This window comes from Dipodomys spectabilis, unplaced genomic scaffold, assembly GCF_019054845.1.
Source record: "Dipodomys spectabilis isolate Male_0828 unplaced genomic scaffold, ASM1905484v1 ptg000085l, whole genome shotgun sequence".
NCBI classification, from domain to species: Eukaryota; Metazoa; Chordata; class Mammalia; order Rodentia; family Heteromyidae; genus Dipodomys; species Dipodomys spectabilis.
The window spans coordinates 5197136-5216853 of record NW_024870762.1 but is presented as its reverse complement, the minus strand read 5'-3'; the positions used below and the strand labels follow the sequence as shown (position 1 = coordinate 5216853).

General features: G+C 52.6%; 1 protein-coding gene across 4 annotated transcripts; it reads right to left on the bottom strand.

Annotated features, from left to right (window-relative positions):
* Positions 1 to 55: 55 nt before the first annotated feature.
* Ehmt2 (euchromatic histone lysine methyltransferase 2) lies at positions 56 to 18998 on the bottom strand. Of its 4 annotated transcripts, XM_042684174.1 has the most exons (28): positions 18932 to 18998; positions 18219 to 18285; positions 17915 to 18121; positions 17526 to 17800; positions 14552 to 14636; positions 14430 to 14470; positions 14140 to 14295; positions 10776 to 10913; positions 10571 to 10685; positions 10315 to 10416; positions 9953 to 10101; positions 9729 to 9872; positions 9402 to 9637; positions 9141 to 9323; positions 8945 to 9027; positions 8479 to 8585; positions 8254 to 8376; positions 8070 to 8171; positions 6674 to 6778; positions 6420 to 6574; positions 6169 to 6336; positions 4271 to 4415; positions 3837 to 3914; positions 3345 to 3460; positions 3149 to 3235; positions 1850 to 1928; positions 1497 to 1672; positions 56 to 553 (listed from the first exon to the last, which is right to left on the bottom strand). In XM_042684174.1, exons 1-28 carry the CDS (start codon positions 18971 to 18973, stop codon positions 373 to 375), a joined length of 3645 nt encoding a protein of 1214 aa, XP_042540108.1. In that variant the 5' UTR covers positions 18974 to 18998; the 3' UTR covers positions 56 to 372. The 4 variants fall into 4 exon arrangements, with proteins under 4 accessions (XP_042540108.1, XP_042540109.1, XP_042540106.1 ...); XM_042684175.1 differs by lacking the exon at positions 10315 to 10416; XM_042684172.1 differs by lacking the exon at positions 18932 to 18998 and having other exon boundaries at positions 18219 to 18518.
* Between the last annotated feature and the right edge of the window lie 720 nt (positions 18999 to 19718).

The window sequence follows — 19718 nt, the reverse complement described above, 5'->3', positions numbered from 1 at the left end:
ACAATCCCTCAGGCTGTGTGCTTCCTCCTCCCCTCCCCACAATCACTCAGACAACTTTATTACCAAACCCAACATTTATTGAGAACAAAGAAAATGAGTTGGCACAGAGGCCCAATTCTAATTCACCAATCTAACTAACGTGGGGATGAGGGTGGCCGGCCCTGGAGTCACTCAGAGCGGAACCAGCTTTGGATGAGGGGCTTGCAGACCTCCAGGGTCTGGTTGGGGGGGGGGGGTGTCTCTGGTAGAGGAATGTCTAAAGGGCAGTGGGAAAAATGGCAATGCCCCAAATTGGGGCTGTGAGCATCAGATAGCAGAGGGCTGTTGAGCTGGTGGCCACCGGTGTCAGAGAAGGGAGGGTGTGGTCCATTTTCAGGTGTTGACAGGGGGAAGGGAGCCGAGCTCTGGTAGTAGCTCAGGGTGGGGGTCCAGGCGGGCCAGCCGGCTCTGCTCCAAGGCAATGGCCTCAGCTGAGTGCTTGCACTTCTCAGAGCCACACTGACAGGTGAAGTATTTGCTTTTAATGTCCCAAAAGCGGTCACCATAGTCAAACCTGTTAGAGGAGCACAGGATCTTGTCGGATCTTGACCAGACACCAAAAACCCACCCCAAAGATCCTGCAGATCTCCATCCCCAGGAGAGACGCAGGCCCTTCTAGATGGTCCTCAAGTCCTTGTCGATTCTAGAGGTGAAGCTTCAGCATTGCCGTGCAAACTCATTAAAAATGTAAGACTTGGGCCCCTCAACTAAGCGAGCCAGAATTTCTGAGGCTCAGGGCTTTTATTGTTTTTGTTTTTTGGTGGTGACTAGAATTGGACCCAGGACCTTGAACATGGTAGGCAAGCATTCTACTAATGAGCCTACAGTTCCTTTTTTTTTTTAAAGTGCTGGTACTGGAGCATGAACTCAAGAGGCTTGTGCTCTTACTCTTTTGCTCAAAATGCTCTACCACTTGAACCATACCTCTACTTCCAAAGTTTTTGTTAGGTTAATTGAAGAGTCTCTTGAATTTTTCTGCCAGGGTTCCCTTTGAACCCTAACTCTGGGATCTCAGCCTCCTGAGTAGCTAGGATTATAGGCATGAGCCAATGGTGCCCAGCCTAAAATTTTTGCTAGAAAGGTCTTCCTAAATTGCCAAGCTGGCCTCCAACTTGTGATCCTCCTGCCTCTCCCTCCCAAGTGGGGAGATCACAGGTGAGCAATGCCACACCCACACTGGCACTTTTTTTTTTTCTATTGGAATGCTGTCCCTGTAACTCAGGGCCTCAAGTTCTTGCTAAGCTTTTTCACTCATGGCTACTGGTCTATCACTCGAGCCACACTTTCAGCTCTGCTTTTTGCTGGTTACTTTAGGGATAGCATCTCATAGACACATTTGCTCTGGCTGGCTCTGAATGTGATACCCACATCTCAGCCTCCTGAGTAGCTAAGGTCTTAGATTCTATTTTAAGAAGCCCTCCAAAGGGCATACTAATCTTTCCCAACCCAGGCCTCACCCTAGTTCCTCCCCAGTCCGAATGTCTCGGGAACTGAAGAAAGCAATGCGTGGAAATCGCAGGTCTTGGTGCAGCATGAAGACCCGGACAGGGATGATGTTGGGATCACACAGGTGGTTGATGAAGCGGCTGATGTTGCCGTAGTAACGAGCATCGATGCAGTACACCTCTCCATCCTGAAGGCAGAGGGAGAGTGCTCTCTTCATAGTTACCCTCACTCTGCCTCCTTGGCCAATCTTCCCCTCACTGGCCACTTAGTCCCACCACCCAGGTTTCCACCTGATGACTTCCCAGAGTCTCCAGAAACTCATCCAGTGGAAGCAGAAGGGACAGAGGAGGTGTCACCTGCCCACCTTGTTGTCTAAGTCGAAGAGGTAGGAATCATCCTCTCTGACATCAGCCTCAGCATCGGAGATCAGCTCCCCGACGTATCTGTTGGATAGGAATCATGGTTCTGAAGGGGAGCAGGTTGTTGGGAGGTGGCTCCAGACCCTGTCTCTCCTCACAAGCCCAAAGAATCGTCTTTCACTTCTCAGCTATTCACCCCTATCTGCCAAGTGCCAGGTTAACACCACAGGGGCTACAGTAGGTGATCTAGGGCAGAGTGGATCCAGAAGGAAGTGAACATCATTTGGGAAGGAGCAGGAATGAGGCATCTGCGGGACACAATCCTGCCAGCTGAGGTGCTTAGGTGTTCCTTGGACGGTCTGAACACAGGCAGGACTGGTGCGTGTGAGGGGAAAGCCTGGAGGCTGATGGGGTCAGGAAGACCTGAGGGAAGTGAAGGGGATGAAGGGGAGGATTTGGAGACAGGCAAGCCTCTGTGGTGAGAGGATTAGTACCCAGGGGCTGTTGCCAGGGAAGTGTGCTTGCATGTAGACACTGGGAGGTTTGTGTAGGAGGAACTGCCCAGCAGTGGTTGTAAAGCGTGTCCACACAGTGGCAAGGGAAGGGCCAGACTGCAGGAAGAGAGGGAGGATGAGGAACTCTGGGGTAGGACAGTAGAGGGAGGAGCTGGTGAAGAGCAAGAAGGAATAGGAGGGGCAGCAGCAAGGGCAGCATCATGCTGCAGGCGGACAGATGCCAGGAGAACCAAGACTGAGACTCAGCAGTGAGAGGGTGAACAATTGTCAGCAGAGGGGAAGGCAAGGGCAGGTTTAACACAGACAAGCAGTGAACAGACGCCGGAGAGGTTAAGACCCAGGAGGACGGGGCTGCATGTGTGAGAGGTTGAGAAGACATGTGACAAGAGAGGAACGAGACAATCCTCTGAAAGGCAAACACGGGCTTCCCCACGTAAGGTGATAGAAGAGTAGTTATTATCATCTCCACAAGAAAGATGAGCTCAGAGGTTCAGTAGCTTGCCCATGAACACACAGTAGCACAGCAGGCCTCAAAGGCAGGTCTATCTAAAACTGCCACTTGCCCCACCTGGGAAGGCAGTTGAGAAGGGAGAGGGGGAAAAGGTTGGGACAGAGGGGGAGGAAGACCAGGCAGTGGTGATGGGCAGTTCTGGGGCATGGGCACCGTGCAGATAGCCCATGCTATGGGACAGGGGTCAGAGGGGGCTGGCTGGAGTGGGCAGAAGGGATACGACCATCAGGGAGGAGGGCAAAGGGAGGCCTGGGAGAAGGTACCCCAAGCGAACTCACTCGCAAATGAAAGTCCCCTGGGGGATTGTCTGCAGGGCGCGGACCCCCCAGCCCATCTTGGCTGTTCGGTAGAGCTGCAGTCGAACCCTAGGGAAGGAGAGAGGGTGGTATTGGGTGCAGGGACCCTGACAAGCCCCAGGGGAGGGAAGGCAAGAATGAGATGGGGTGTAGGGGGCTGCAGGGGTGGGTGTCTCACTTGATGCCACTCTGTACCACGCGGTTCTTGCAGTTTCTCCAGCAGGAGCAGGCCTGGTTACACTCAAAGATCAGGGGGGGCTCGATCTTGTTAAATTCCTGGAGCAGCCGCCCATCCTGACAGGGTGACAGGGAGAATAGGGGTGGTCTCTGTGTGGATCTCACCTCAGCGACTGGGGATCCCCAAGGCTCCACAGGAAGAGCCATTGCTGACCCAATCCAGAGCCAGGAGGAGAGGTATGGGGGAGGCGGAGGCTCTGAGGTCAGAACCAGGAAATGCAAAGGCATCCAATGGCATTTGTATACACCTGGGCAGAGCCCCAGCTCTGACCTGGCAGCCTCCCAGGAATGTTGTCTTGCTCTGCCCTCTTTGTCACTTCCTGCCGTTGGGCAGAGCCCAGGGAATTCAAGTTTGAGGCCAGTTCCTCTGCTGGAATGGAGTGGCCAGGTGATCTCAGCCAGGAAGGGGGGCGGGCGGGGGGCACACACACACCTTGTCGTACCAGCAGCGGATGCTGAGTTGGCCACATAGGCAGTTGGAGCTGGAACAGTCATCCACACAGGTGCAGTGCTAGGTAGAAGCAGAGGGTAGTTCAGCCTCTGCACCCACCTCCACCCTCAAGCACTGTCTTTCTCTGGATCCATGTTCTAAGACAGTGGTTGGTGATGGTCCCAGGATGAGGGGGAATCCAGATGCGGCAGGTGACGGTGGTCCCCATGAGCTTACATGCACAATACCATTGTGTAATCTAGAAAAGGGGCCCATTTTCCTGCAGACACACCCCTTAGTAGGCCTCTTGCCTGCCCCCACTCTTTAAAGAGGCCAGCTGCCTTGTTAGGTCCAACTGGCTCCACTGTACTCAGTGCTTTTGGGTATTTTTTGGGGGGGTGGGGGGGAGGAGGGGGAGATGGAGAGCCACCGCACACCTGCAGGTGGGTGATATTTCGGTCGATGTTCATGGTGGATGTCTCACAGTTCTCTGAGATGTACTTATAATCCTCAGGGCAAGGTTCTCCATCCACACCATTCACACAGGGGATCGGCACATTCTCATAGCCTCGAGCCACGTCTCTGCAGGACGGGGAGCATGGAGAGAGGGCTATAACATCCCCTGGATGAGAGGACCTTCCTTATGTATGTTGGGAAACGGAGGTTCTGGGGTTCATTAGAGTAAGGATGCCAGATAAACCGTGGGATACTCAGTGAAACTTAAATTTCAAATTAATAGGGAAAAATATTTGAGTATAATTACCTCCCAAATATTGCATGGGACATTCTTCTACTGTGTAGCTGTTCATCTGAAATTCTCTTTTGTGTCTGGATGTGAGGTTTATACTAGGGCTTGAACTCAGGGCCTAGGCTGCTGTCCTTTAGCTTCTTCACTCAAGGCTGGTACTGTACCACTTGAGCCACACACACTTCTACTTCTAGTTTTTTTTTTTTGGGTCTGGTTGTGGGGCCTGAACTCTGGGCCTGGGCGCTGTCCCTCAGCTCTTCAGCTCAAGGCTAGTGCTCTACCACTTGAGCCACCGCGCCAGCGCCACTTCCGGCTTTTTTTTTCTTATGTGGTGCTGAGGAATCGAACCCAGGACCTCATGCATTGCAAGGCAAACGCTCTACTACTGAGCCACCTTCCCAGCCCCATACTTGTAGTTTTTTTTATTGTTAATTGGAGATAAGTCTTACAGATGTTCCTGCCCCAGCTAGCTTTGATCCTTGATCCTCAGATCTCAGCCTCCTAAGTATCTAGGATTATGAGCCATGGTGACCAGCTCTGAATTCTTCTTTTGTGATGTCTATGTTGCTCAGACTGGCTTCAAACTCCTGAGGTCAAGTCATTCATCCTGCTGCTTCATTCAGCCTCACTAGCTAGTTATAAAGTATCTAGGACTATAGGTCCACTTGGCTCCACTTGAAATTCTTTTTTTTTTTTTTGGGTCCGGTTGTGAGACCTGAACTCTGGGCCTGGGCGCTGTCTCTCAGCTCTTCAGCCCAAGGCTAGTGCTCTACCACTTGAGCCATAGCACCACTTCCAGCTTTTTTTCTTTTTGCTTACGTGGTGCTGGGGAATCGAACCCACCGCCTCATGCATGCAAGGCAAGCGCTCTACCATTGAGCCACCTTCCCAGCCCCTCCACTTGAAATTCTAATCTAATAGTTCTTTTTTAAAAAAATTTTTGGGGGTCGGTTGTGGGGCTTGAACTCTGGGCCTGGGAACTGTCCCTCAGCTCTTCTGTCAAGGCTAGTGCTCTGCCTCTTGAGCCACAGCACCACTTCTGGTTTTCTGGTGGTTTACTGGAGATAAGAGTCTCATGAACTTTCTGGCCGGGGCTTTGAACCTCAGAACTCAGCCTCCTGAGTAGTTAGGATTACAGGCGTGAGCCACTGGCTCCCAGCCTTTAAAAACATTTTTTTTTTTTTGGTCAGTCTTGGAGCTTGAACTCCGGGTCTGGGCGTGGTCGCTGAGCTCCTTTTGTTTAACACTACTGCTCTACCACTTGCATCACAGCTCCATTTTTGCTTTTTTCTGTGATTAATTGGAGTTAAAAGTCATATGGACTTTCCTAAGCTGGCTAGGATTACAGGCGTGAGCCAGCAGCGCCTGGGCTACCTTCTTTTGTAACACTATTCGCTGTGTAGTCCAGGTTTGTCATCTAGGATCCTCCTGGCTCAGCCTCCTGGGTGCCTAGATCATATCCTCAATTTATCTGCTCTATTTGTCAACCCTAGAAAGAGAGGGGTCTCGGACATTTCTGGGGCCTGGCCAGGGGTGGGGGAGGTCTTGGGAGAGGTGGCAGTGATAGTTCTGGGTGCAGGAGCTCACCGGCAGATGATCTTCTCGGTGCGGATGGCCCGATTTCCCACCCCAAGCCGCAGCTTGCGGTTGAGCTGAAGCGCAAACCATACATCGGAGCGCTCAGGTGTCAGGTCCCAGGCTGTGTCCCCTTCTTTGTTCCGCAGCTCGGGGTTGGCCCCACGTGACAAGAACAACCTGGGGAGGGGACATGGAGTTGTAGATGGGGCCTGGACTCTGGGAGGCAGGGTGGGGACATGGGTGGGGCAGTGGGGGCTCACAGCACGCAGTCGTGGTAGCTCTCCCGAGCGGCAATGTGCAGGGGTGTGTCCCCGTGGTAGTTGACAGCATGCAGGTCACAGCGGGCATTCAACAGGACCTCAGCAATGGCAGCGCTGCCAGTGAAGGAAGCCCAGTGCAGGCAGATGTTTTCCTCCTGTGGAGGTGTAGGGTAGACACGGGGTATACGTAGCCTCTACTTTGCTCAGGGGACGGGTTTTCCCACCTTCTCCCAACCCTGACCGGTGTCACTCACATTGTCGGTAAGGGTGACATCAGCACCCCGTGTGAGCAGCATGCGAATCACGTCAATGTGCTTGTGTTCTGCTGCCCAGATGATGGGGGTCCACCCACCGCTGTCCTGTGGGTGGCAGAGAGTGAGGGAGCAGAACCCGACCACGCTCACCGAAGTGTACATGCTCTGGAGCTAGTCTGAGTGTGATTCCCAGCTCTGCCTACAAGCTATAGCGGACCAAGGGCAAGCCCCTTAGTGTTTCTGGGCCTCAGTTTCCTCATCTATAAAACAGGATTAATAACGGCCATGGCCAAAGACTGCAAAGACAATTAAGTGAGCAGCTTTTTTTTGCAGGATACTGGGGTTTGAATTCAGGGTCTGCTGCTTGATAGGGACTCTATCACTGGAGAAACACTTTGACCACTTTTTTGCTTTACTTTAAAAATAAGGTCTGAAGCCGGGCGCTGGTGGCTCACGCCTGTAATCCTAGCTACTCAGGAGGCTGAGATCTGAGGATCACGGTTCAAAGCCAGCCCGGGCAGGAGAGACAGTGAGACTCCTATCTCCAATAAACCACTAGAAAACTGGAAGTGGCGCTGTAGCTCAAGTGGTAGAGCGCTCGCCTTGAGCTGAAGAGCTGAGGGACAGCGCCCAGGCCCAGAGTTCAAACCCCACAACCAACCAAAAAATAAATAAATAAATAAAAATAGGGTCTGGTATTTTTGCCTCTGACAGCGATCTTAACTAAGCCTTTCAGGTGGCTGGAATCAGCTGTGAACCATGCCTGATTTGTTGGTTAAGAGACATTTTTGGTAACTGCTTAGGCTGGCTTCAAATTGTTCCACTCTCTTCAAGCTCTGTCTCCCGAGTAGCTGGGACTACACACACGGTCCTTTTTTTTTTTTTTCCCTTCTAAAACACATTATTTCCTGGGTCTGACCAATGGAAGTCCTAGAAGGAATAACAGCCCAACAGCAGTAACTGTCCGCTGGTACACAGACTTATTACTATAAAGTATTTCCCACACAGAGGAATCAGTCTCTCTTACAGAAATGCTAAGATTCTGAGCCCTGGGTAAGCCATGTTCTGAAAGGTTAGAATGCTCTCAAATGCCATGGGTCAAAGTCACACGAGCCTACTACAAGGGGTTCCTCTAGACCAGAGATGGAGAACAGTGACAATGGTAAACTAAAACACAGCCGACATGTGTAAACTTGGGAGTGCATAGACACTTGCTGAGATTAAGGCAGGAACTCACTGTTCGGAAAACTGATAAAGAGAAAGCAGCAGGAGAGATACAAATGAAGAGGAAAGAGAGGGGAACACAATGAGCAGGGTGATACAGGCTGAAGGGCAAGAGATCAGAGGGAGGCAGGGGGTCAAAGCCTGAGGCTGGGCCAAGGAAACCCATGCACACCTGGGCATTGACGTCCACCTGTCCCGTGCTCAGCAGCAGGCTGACCATCTCCAAGTTCCCAATTTTGGCTGCGTGGTGGAGGCAGGTGGAACCATCCTCCTCCTGAGAGAGAAACAGGAAGATGAGTCCCCCGGCTGGCACCGAAGCCTTGTCCCTAATTCCTGCCCTCTGGTGGCTGTCATACCTTGCTGTAGACACAGCCGCCACGCTGTACCATGTAGCGTGCCACATCCAGGTGGTTGTTCACCACGGCATCCATCAGGGGCGTCCGCTGTTGTTTATCCACTGCATTGATGTTGGCTCCAGCCTGTGAGGGAGGGGCATGAGGGCTGGCACGGGGGGGAAAGGAGTGGAAGGGGAGACCTCCAAGGGCCTGGTCAATGAGGCGGAGGGTAAGGCCCGGGCTGACCTGCAGCAGCACATGGCAGATTTCCAATGAGCCCTTTTGGGCAGCTGCATGCAGGGCTGTGCGCTTGCTCTGCTGGTCACTCTGGAAGTTGGGGTCCAGGTTGTCTACTGTAGGGAGAGCCCATCACACCAGGGGAGGGAGGGACAAATGGTAAGCAAGGTAGGGGTGGGGTGGCACCTCTTCCAGGAAGACTTCATAGGGCCCCTGCTGGGCATTCTCTGCGCTAGCCTTCACCAGGGCACTCAGCAGAGGGCAAGTGCAGAGCGGCTCCTTAGAACTGCTCACTGTGCACTGGATGGGAGCGTGGCCTCCACCCATGCATCCCCACTGTCCTATCAGCACAGGTTAGGTTGTCCTTCCCATTGCACTAGGTCCGCAAGGGAAAGGACTGTGCTCCTGGGCGGAGCCTGGTGCCTGGTCCTGGCGTGGAGCGGGTGCTAGTGAAGGCGGGTGGGGGGGCACTCACACAGCATCAGGATCACTTTCTGCAGCTCCCCCTGCTTCACGGAGAGGTACAACTGCCGGGGGTGGAAACGGAGCTTCTTCCGCCTGCCGGGAGAGGGAGGGGTAGAAGATGGGCTGTTCAGATTTGAGCATCGACGGCAATACCTGCTGCTCTGGCCCCAGCCCTGGCCACTGTGCTGACAGCAACTAACACTTACCTTTCTGACTCCTGGATAACCAGGGCCTTCTCCAGGGCCTCCCGACCCGGCCCGGGTGGCAGTCCCACCGCTGAGAGACAGCCCCCATTGGGCAGGGTGAGAGAAGGGCCCGAGCTGTCGATGGTGTCAGCCAGGGGATCACAGGGTGGGCGCCGGGGCTCTCCATGCCCTCTCATCCGGGCACTGTGGGACAAAGTTTTGAAGTCTGGGGGTGGAGGGTCGGGTAGGGAACAGAAAAGTCGGGCAGGGTAAGGCTAATACCTGGGCTGCGAAGTATCTGCTCTGCCTGGGGCGTCCTGGGCCAGGGGTGGGGGCGCAGGGGCTACTGTTCCAGCTGGAGGGGTTCCCCCATCGCCCCGTGGGATGGTCACCTCCTGGGCTTCCGAAGCATCTTCTCCACAGTGTGGACAGAAGACCATCCCATTGAGCTGGGACACACAGGCCTTGTGGAAGCGGTGGGCCACCCGGAAGTCTGGGTGACATTCCAGGAAGGTACCCTACAACAGGGAGAGAACCTGGTCAGACTGTCCACCAGGGGCAGACTGTTTACTGTAGGCAGGCTACCTGTCTGCCCTACCAGTCACTTACTGCTGTGCAGAAGTAGCCACAGCCTGGGCAGCAGTGGTGTTTGACCATGCGGGCACGGTGGGTCTCACAGAGCACCATCAGCGCCACGCGGCTGGAGGGCCTCATGGTTTCCCGTTTGAGGATGGCGGCATTGCAGCCCGACAGCTGTTGGGAGGGAACAGGGTATGAGGCTGGGGCCTAGAGCTCCTTCTCCCAGCCTCTGTCCCTTAAGTCCACAGGCCCACCTCTCCATCCACACTCTCGGTAGCCATGCACTTGTGGCCTGCCCGTTCGCTGATTCGGTCAATCTTGGGTGCTTCCATTCGACAGCTGCAGAGGGGCAGCTCCTCAAAGCCACGCTCTGTTTCCAGCGAAGATGTGTCATTGGACACCCCTTGGATAAGAGGGAAAAAATGGCGCTGAAGAGGCCCTTCCGCTCACCCACTGGAAGGCTTCTTTTGCTTCTACACTCCCTCTCCCTCCATGCCCCAGAATCCCAGTCTGCCATAAACACTCCCCCGGCTCTGGCCGGGTTCCCCTCCTTCCCTTTCCCTCCAGCCCAGAGGGCGCCCCCTAGTGGCTCCATGTCCCAGCAATTGGCAATTACCAGCGTGGTTGGGGGAGAGGGTCCCCTCGCTGGGCAGCTCCAGGGACCCCAGAGGGACTTCCATGTACTCACTGGGGCCTGAGGAGCCCACACCATTCACTCCTGACACAGAGACAGAGAGAGTGAGAGTGCGAGCTCACGGGCCTGGACGCGGCGGCACATGCGGTGTACATGCATGAACGTGTGTACGTGCGTGCTCTGTGGGGCCGGGAGGGGGGCTAGAGGAGGAGACCAAAGAACAGTGGAGCACCCTCACCTCGCAACTCCTTGGCCCGAGGAGGCTCCCGCTTCCGACGTTTCCGAGAGGGTTTCACCCATGGGCTGTCCTTCCGCCATTTCTTCTTGGCCTTGCGCCTGCCACTAGAGCCACTCTGTAGAGGAAAGAAGAGGTAGGGGGTCCTGGCCTCCATCCCCACATCAAAAGACTCCCACTATGCTAGAGGATCAGCCTTCATTCTTACTCTATCTGACTGATTGCCTGACTCTTCATCTTCCTCCTCTTCCTCTTCTTCCTCCTCCTCCTCCTCTTCTTCCTCCTCTTCCTCTTCCTCCTCCTCCTCCTCTTCACTCAGTTGCTCAGCCAGAGCTTCAACTTCAGACTGGGAGAGAGGAAAATAGGTCTAGGGGAACAATGACCACCTTCCCCGCCCCCCAGGCCACAGTGGACTCCAGGGAGAACTTGACAGAGGTCAAGCAGGGTATATTTAGCCCCCAAGACAGACAGGGGAGGGAAGAAAACCAGCACCACCAATGGCATGCAGGGAAGGCTCCCTGGAGAAGGTAAATATGGGAAGAAGAGGAAAGAGATGGTTGGGTAAAGATAGGGCATAGACTACAGCATCTGAAAAGCCATTATAGTTACATTCAACAATGTGTGTGGCTCCTGGCAACCTAATACAAAGAAAAGCAAATTCTAGAAGACATATAGTATGATACTGTTCTTATGACATTTAGAAAAGACAGCCAGCTGTATAATAAAGGGGTCAGGCTGACATCACCTGAACCCACCTCTGGGTCAATGTTAATGAGATAAAAAAATAAATGTGGGGCTGGGAAGGTGGCTCAGTGGTAGAGCGCTTGCCTTGCATGCATGAGGCTCTGGATTCGATTCCTCAGCACCACATAAGCAGAAAAAAAAAAAGCCAGAAGTGGTGCTGTGGCTCAAGTGGTAGAGTGCTAGCCTTGAGCTGAAGAGCTGAGGGACAGCGCCTAGGCCCAGAGTTCAGGCCCCAGGACCAGACCCAAAAGATAAATAAATAAATAAACAAATAAATAAATGTGAAGCAGCACTTGAACCCATTTTCAAAACAACAAAACAAGAGGGACATGGAAAACTGATCAGGCTTGTAGATCTATAGTTTAATCAAAGGAACTTGTCAAACCCTACCCAATCAACTGAACTTCTAAGAGATTCTACAGCATAAATGACTTTGTTTCTATTTTTTTTTTTTTGGGTCCGGTCGTGGGGCCTGAACTCTGGGTCTGGGCGCTGTCCCTCAGCTCTTCAGCTCAAGGCTAGCGCTCTACCACTTGAGCCACAGCGCCACTTCCGGGTTTTTTCTTTTTGCTTATGTGGTGCTGAGGAATTGAATCCAGGGCCTCAGGCATGCAAGGCAAGTGCTCTACCACTGAGCCACCTTTCCAGTCCCCTTTTTTTTGTTTTTGTCAGTCATGAGTCTTGAACTTGGGGCCTGGGCGCTGTCTCTCAGTTCTTCAGCTCAAGGCTAGTGCTCTACCACTTGAGCCACAGTGCCACTTCCAGTTTTCTGGTAGTTAATTGGGATAAGGGTCTCACGGACTTTCTTGCCAGGGCTGGCTTTGATCCTCAGATCTCATCCTCCGGAGTAGCTAGGATTACAGCCACGCAGCTGACCTGGTTTCTTTAACAAGCAAATTGTGAGGTGTTTTTTGTTTTGTTTTGGTACTAGTCTTAGGACTTGAACTCAGGGCCTGGAGGCTTTTCTGTTCAGGCTGGCACTCTACTTACTACTTAAGCCACGGCTCCACTTCTAGCTTTTTGGTGGTTAATTAGAGATAACAGTTTCACAGACTTTTGTACCCAGTCTCTCAGATTGTCTTCCCAGGCTGGCTTCTAACTAAGATCTCCAGATCTCAACCTCCAGAGTAGCTAGGAATATAGGCCCGAACACACACATGGGGCACTGGGTGCCCCAGCCCATGAGGATGTTTTTTAGGTAAGGAAATCTACATAAAGATTTTTAGGTAAGGCAACTATCAGTCAAATCAGAGAGAGAGAGAGAGAGAGAGAGATAGAGAGAGAGAGAGAGTGTGTGTGTGTGTGTGTTCCATTTGAAATACTGAGGAAATGTGAAAACTGACAGAACATCTGATGATATTATGGAATTACTAAATCATTAAAGACATGGTGGCATGTGCCTATAGTCCCAGCAACCCCAGAGGCTGAGAGGAAGGATCACTTGAGCCTAGGGTGCATGATCAGCCTCGGCAACATAGACTCAGCATCCTACAAACAAAACACAAAAGGGAAATAAAGCAGGTATGGCAGTGCATGTCTATAATCTCAACTAAAGGAGAGGCAGAGATTGGGAAGATGGTTGTTTGAGGTCAGACTAAGGAAAATTTTAGTGAAACTCCCATCTCAATCAACAGAAGAGGTTGACCTCACACCCTTATCTATTTGGGATGATCAAGGTCCAGGGCAGCTAGCGTATACACAAAACCTTATCCTTAAAACAAACCAAACAGGGCTGGGGGTGTGGTTCATGTGGTGGAGTGTTTGCCTAGATAGTACAAGGCCCTGAGTTCCAGTACCACCTAAGGAAAAAGAAGCAAAACAGCAAAATTACGCTGTATGGGCAAACATATACAACAAAACAAAAAAAAATGGGGTGCTTCTGGCTCATAGCTATAATCCTAGCTACTAAGGAGGCTGAGATCTGAGGACTGTAGTTTGAAGCCAGTTAAGAAAAAAGTCCAAAAGACTCTATCTCCAATTAACCAGTGAAAAAGCTGGACTGGAGGTATGGTTCAAGTGTTACAGTGCTAGCAATGAGTCAAAAAGCTGAGCAAGTGCTGGAAGCCAAGTTCAAGCTCTAGTACACACACACACACACACACACATACACGAACAAAAAAACACCAAACCAAAGGGCAAAAAACAAAAACAAAAGGAGCTGGGAAGGTGGCTCAGTGGCAGAGCGCTTGTTTTGCATGCATGAGGCCCTGGGTTTGATTCCTCAGCACCACATAAGCAAAAAGAAAAAAGCCGAAGTGGTGCTGTGGCTCAAGTGGTAGAGTGCTAGCCTTGAGCTGAAGAGCTGAGGGACAGCGCCCAGGCCCAGAGTTCAGACCCCATGACTGGACCCCCCAAATATAACAAAAAAAACAACCAACCCCCTAAACAAAAAACAACCATAAGATGGCTGCAAACAGAAGTCAAGAATGGTGGCTGCCCTGGTGGAGAAGGGGGAGGGCTGGAATGGTTGGAGCACACACTAGAAACACTTGTAGATTACATGGGGCAGTGAATGAATCAGCGAGTGTTCACAAGACAAGGAAAGAAACAGAGGGGGAGGGGCTGGGAATGTGGCTTAGTAGAGCGCTTGTCTAGCATGCATGAAGCCCTGGGTTTGATTCCTCAGTACCACATAGAAAAAGCTAGAAGTGGCAATGTGGCTCAAGTGGTAGAGTGCCAGCCTTGAGCAAAAGAAGCTCTGGGGCAGTGCGCAGGCCTGGAGTCCAAGCCCGAGGACCCACAAAAGAAAAGAAAAGGAGAGGAGAGGGGAGGGGAGGAGGGGGAAACTGTAAAGACTAGAGAGAATTGGATCTGGGGCCCCAGCTCACCTTACTGTCAGAATCCACGCGTTCATCCACAGAGTAGGAGTCATAGTAGAGACTGAAGTCATCGCCTACCACTGTTTCCCACTCCTCTAGGGACCTGGGGTGCCCCTTGTCCAGGGACACTTCTCCGGAACCCCTTGTAGAATTCAACTCCTCTGACTAGAAAAAGACAGAAAACTGGCGGCTTCTGGCAGTTTCCCAGTTTTTCAAGAACAGCATGTAGTCCTAGCTGCTAGGATCCCCTGGAGCAGCATCCCCCCACCCCATGGGCAGGCCTTGCCCCTTTGGCTTACCAGGCCACCTGCAGAGTTCAGCTTCCTCCTTTTGGCCACCTCTGGAAGGAGAGAAAGGAGGACTGTATTCTAACCCCAGGACAGGCCACAGGAGGCTACGGGGAGCGGAGAGTGGGACTGACCTGAAGTTACCTTCCCCAGCGAATGCACATCATCACTCATGCGGAAATGCTGCACTTCTGGGGGCCGCTTCTCAGGGACTGGGGGCTGGAGCAAGAGGGACCAAGCTCAGGATCAAGGAGCAGCTACATGATGCTCAGGCAGGGTGGCAAAGGAAGCCAAGCTCCACAAAGTGTCAACCAAGGACCAAAAACCCTTTTCCCAAGCACAGGAGCATCCAGCATGCCATAGCTCACTTCTCTCTCCAACCACTGAGATGGCTCTTGTCATTTTACAGATGAGAAAACAAACTTAACAAGATTCAAGACAAGGCTCAAGGTCCATTGTACACCCACAACTGTAGCAGCATCATTCACAATGGCTGACCCATGAGGGCAAACCAAGTGTCCATAATGGATGGATAGACAAGCAAAATGGTATACATTTTATGGGGCAATACAATCATCCCTCTGTATCCACACGTTCCATGTACAAAAAAAAAAATTAAAGGAAATCATGTTAGGCTCCAGTGGTTTACACTTGTAATCCTAGCTTCTCAGGAAGCTGAGATCTGAGAATCTTGGTAAGTAGCCAGCCCAGGGAGATAAATCTGAGAGACTCATCTCCAATTAGCTAGCAAAAAGCCAGAAGTAGAAGTGTGGCTCAAGTAGTAGAGTGTCAACCTTGAACAAAAATTCCAAGTGTTCCAAGTGGAACAAAAATTCCAAGGCCCAGTATTTGAGTTTAAGCCCCATATTGGCACAAAAAAAGAAAATTGTGTCTGTATTGATCACATACTGATGTTTCCCTAAATAATACAGCATAAAAATATTTACATAGCACCTACAATGTACTACTGTTATTTAGGAAAGCTTTAAAGTACACAGAAGATGTGTGACAGTCATATACAAATAGACAGAGCAAAGCAAACATGGCGCTGGTGGCTCACGCCTGTAATCCTAGCTACTCAGGAGGCTGAGATCTGAGGATCGCAGTTCAAAGCCAGCCTGGGCAGGAGAGACCGTGAGACTCCTATCTCCAATAAACCACCAGAAAACCGGAAGTGGCGCTGTAGCTCAAGTGGTAGAGCGCTCGCCTTGAGCTGAAGAGCTGAGGGACAGCGCCAAGGCCCAGAGTTCAAGCCCCACGACCGACAAAAAAAAAAAAAAAAAAAGAAAGAAATTTGGGCTGGGAAAGTGGCTCAGTGGTAGAGTGCTTGCCTTGCATGCTTGAGGCCCTGGGTTCGATTCCTCAGCACCACATAAGCAAAAAGAAAAAAGCCGGAAGTGGTGCTGTGGCTCAAGTGGTGGAGCACTAGTTGAGCTGAAGAGCTGAGGGACAGTGCCCAGACTCAGAGTTCAGGCCCCATGACCGGACCCCCCCCCCAAAAAAAAAAGAATACAGAAATTCACCCTTGGAACTCAATCTTAAAAAGGAAGGAAATTCTGATACAATGCTACGACATGAAGGAAACTTGAGATCACGATGTGAAATAGAGCAGTTACAAAAAAGAAAATACTGTATAATTATAGTTAGATGAGGTAAAGTAACCACACTCCAAGAGACAGAAAGAATAGTGGTTTCCAAGGCTGAGGGAGAGGAGAAAATGAGGAGTAATTACTTATTGGTTATAGAATTTAAGTATTACAAGTTTGTTTTTTTTTTAAGTGCCGGATGCCGGTGGTTCACACCTATAATCCTAGCTACTCAGGAGGCTGAGATCTGAGGATTGTGGTTGAAAGCCAGACCAGGCAGGAAAGTCTATGAGACTCTTATCTCTAATTAACCTCCAGAAAACTGGAAGTGGCGCTGTGGCTCAAGTGGTAGAGTGCTAGCCTTGAGCTGAAGCGCTTAGGACTGGTGCCCAGGCCCAGAGTTCAAGCACATGACAGACAAAAAAAAAAAAAAAGGACTGATGGTTGCACAACATTGTTTTTTGTTTTTGCCAGTCCTGGGGCTTAAAATCAGGGCCAGGGCACTGTGCCTCAGCTTCTTTTGCTCAAGGCTAGCGCTCTATTATTTGAGCCACAGCGCCCCTTCCGGCTTTTTCTGTATATGTGATACTGAGGAATCAAACCCAGGGCTTCTTGAGTGCTAGGCAAGCACTCTACCACTAAGCCACATTTCCAACCATCAATGTATTTAATAATACTGAGTTATACACCAAAAAATAATTTAGGTGGTAAGTTTTATTTATTTTTTTGTTGGTCCTGAGGCTTGAACTCAGGGCCTGGGTACTGTCCCTGAGCTTTTCTGTGCTCAAGGTTAGCGCTCTACCACTTGAGCCACAACACAGCTTCTGGCTTTTTGTTTATGTGGTGCTGAGGAATGGAACCCAGGGCCTCATGCATGTAAGGCAAGCATTCTGCCACTAAGCCACATTCCCAGCCCAGTTTTATGTTTTTTACATAAACCAGAAAGAAAGAAAAAAAGACCTTGACCCTGGAAGGTTATTCAAGCCATACCCAGAACAAAGTGACCCTAGGACTCATATTTGGAAGCCTTTGTGACTCCCCCAAGCCATTACAGTAGCCTATCTCCTTCCCAGGAAGAATTCCCTCCCCCGCCCCTAAAAAATTCCCAGTAAAAAGTTACAAATGGTGTGGGAGTAATTTTTAAGAAGAGTGGAAAAAGCTCCTTTAGGATTTGCCTTGAGGTACAAAAGAAGAAGGATTGGGAGTTCCACAGTCCAGACCAAAGGAGTAATTACATTAACTATGGGATTAACTCTCCAACAGCTGTCAGTTTCCTCCATTTTTTTTTTAACCACCCCTCTCCCAAGAACAAAACTCCAGGAAAATAGAGATCCGTGGTTTACATATTAAGCCCACCACAATATTTAACACATAGTAGTCCCAGGGAAAATGTGATTGCCTTCTAGGAGCCCGAGGCTAAATTGAAGAAAAACAAAACAAAACAAAAGCTCCTAACAGGTTTCCCACTCCACATGAATTAATTACTTCATTACCTCCCCCTCCACAGTGCTCATTCCCTCACCTGCCCATTTCCTGGTTTGGACATGGTTTTCCTGGCTCGGTGAACCTTGGGCTGACCCTCCGGGGTGGTGGTAGCTGGTGGAGGGGGTGGTGGAGGAGGTGGAGGTTCAGGCCCTGTAGCTGAAGTTCCCTGGGACCCCGGCATACTCAGCAGCCTCATAGCTAAACTCTGGACCGAAGGAGGCGATTTTCCTGCTCCTGTCATTGACATTTTGGCCCGGCTGGGACAAGCACCCCCCTTGCTGGGAGAAGAGGGGAACGACTTTGTGGCATGGCCTAGAAAAGAGGACAAGCAGACAGACGAGATTATAAGACAGACAGATAAGAAGGCAGAGGGAGAAGACCCTCCACCGGCCCCCCATCCCACCCCACCCCTCCCCGGCCTCTCACCCAACAGGATTCGGCCCCCATCTCCCTCCAGATTCTCGGGCTCGTCCCCAATGAGCGGCGTCGCTCCTACAGGGGTGTCAGCCCCTTCGTCGCCGACGGTAACAGTGACCGAGGCCGGAGATGAGGGGCCAACAGGCTCCAAGGAGTCTGGGTTGGCCTTGGGTAGGGTCTCCTCGCCGTGAGGGGTGTCCCCCAAAGAGCCATGAACTGTAGAGGAAGAGAAAAAGTTCAGGCTAAGCGATCCGGGAATCCTATACGAAAGGGAGGAAGAAGGTCCAGCTGGGCCCGTTTCGGCCGCACTCACCTCTCTCGGTGGCTCCTCGGGGCTCCTTCTCCAGCAGCAGCGCCCCCATCTCAGCGGGGGCCTCCCCCTGAGAGGGGAGACAAGGAACCGGTGGGCCGGTCAGCCCGGCGGGGAGTTGGGGGGCCCAGGACGCCTGGGCCCTGGGAAGAGACAGTAGGCTCCGAGGCCTACCTCTTCCTCTATGAGGCCCCCCCCTTCCTCGGCCTCGACTGCCCGGAGGGGCTGCACGACCCCTCCCCCGGGCCCGCATCAACCCCCGCCCTCTCGGCAGACCCCGCATCTCTGGGGCCGAGAGGAGAGGAGGGGGAGGGGGCGGGGCCTCCGCGCCCCGGCCCCGCCCCCTCCTCCCGGCTGCACGCGCCGCTCCCCCTTTGTCCCCCAGGCCGCGGGGACCCCGGGCACCAACCCCTCCAGCGCCCGCTGCCCCCCAGCCCGGTGGACGGCCCCTCGTGCCCCTCGCGCGAGCTCCGGGGGCCCCGGCGTTCGCCGCCCATCCAGGGGCCGCCGGCGGCTGCATGCGCGCCTCCGTGCCCACTCCCCCCACCTCCCACCCCCTCGTCCCCTCATCCGCCCCCGGTGCTGGCCCCCTGGATTGCTGCAAGTCCCGCTCGGGCCCCCCGGCCCCGTTGCACCCCCGGAGCATTGCACGGGCGCGCGCTTCCCCCGGGCGCGCGCGCGGGCATGCACCCGCCTCTCCCCCTCCCCTTCCGCACCTCGGCGGCCGCCGCCGCTGCAGCTCCCGCCGCCGCCGCCATCGCCGCTTGCGCGGGGGGCCGAGCCGGCGCGCGGCCGCCCCGGGTCACGTGGTCGGGAAAGGGCGGGCGAGGAGGAGCCTTAAAGGAGCCGGTACGCGCAACCTGGCCATTTTCTCCTCCAAGGACGGCCTCGGGCTGGGCTGTGGCTGCCCTAGGCTGGGGGCTGCGGGGGAGATCCTTCATCTCCAGCCTCTGCTCCGCGGGGAACAGGGTGAGGCTCGCTGGGACCCCCGGCCTCTCGGCCCCTACCTGGCGTTAGGTGACTCGGGGAGCGTCCTGGCCGCCCGGCGCCCCGCAGCCGCTGTATTTCTGTTTGGCCCACTCGGGCTTCTCCCGCCCGGTTAATTTTCTGACTTGTGTCTGGGAGGTCAGCCAGAAGGCCTCAGTTTTGGCCTCGTCTCTAGCGAGCAAGAAGGATCGATGGGGACGCTCGTAAAGACACCTTTTCTCCTAGCTGGTTCTAGCGTCCCTTAGAGCAGCCTCCTTAAAAAAAATCTGGGGCTAAATGTCTCTTCTGCTCATGCCAGGCGGGTTTATGCTGTCACCTGCTCTACAGAACCCAAGGAAGTCCAGCCGTCCGAATGCCTATTGTCTAGTGACACAATAGTAAGTAACCATTTTGCCAAACATTTCACAAGCACCATCAGGCTACTCAGTGTTTCATAGGCCAGCGGACAGTGTATGTTCGGAATGATACACACCAAGATATACACTCCTCATCCTAGTGAAGAGTAAGGTCTCCTTT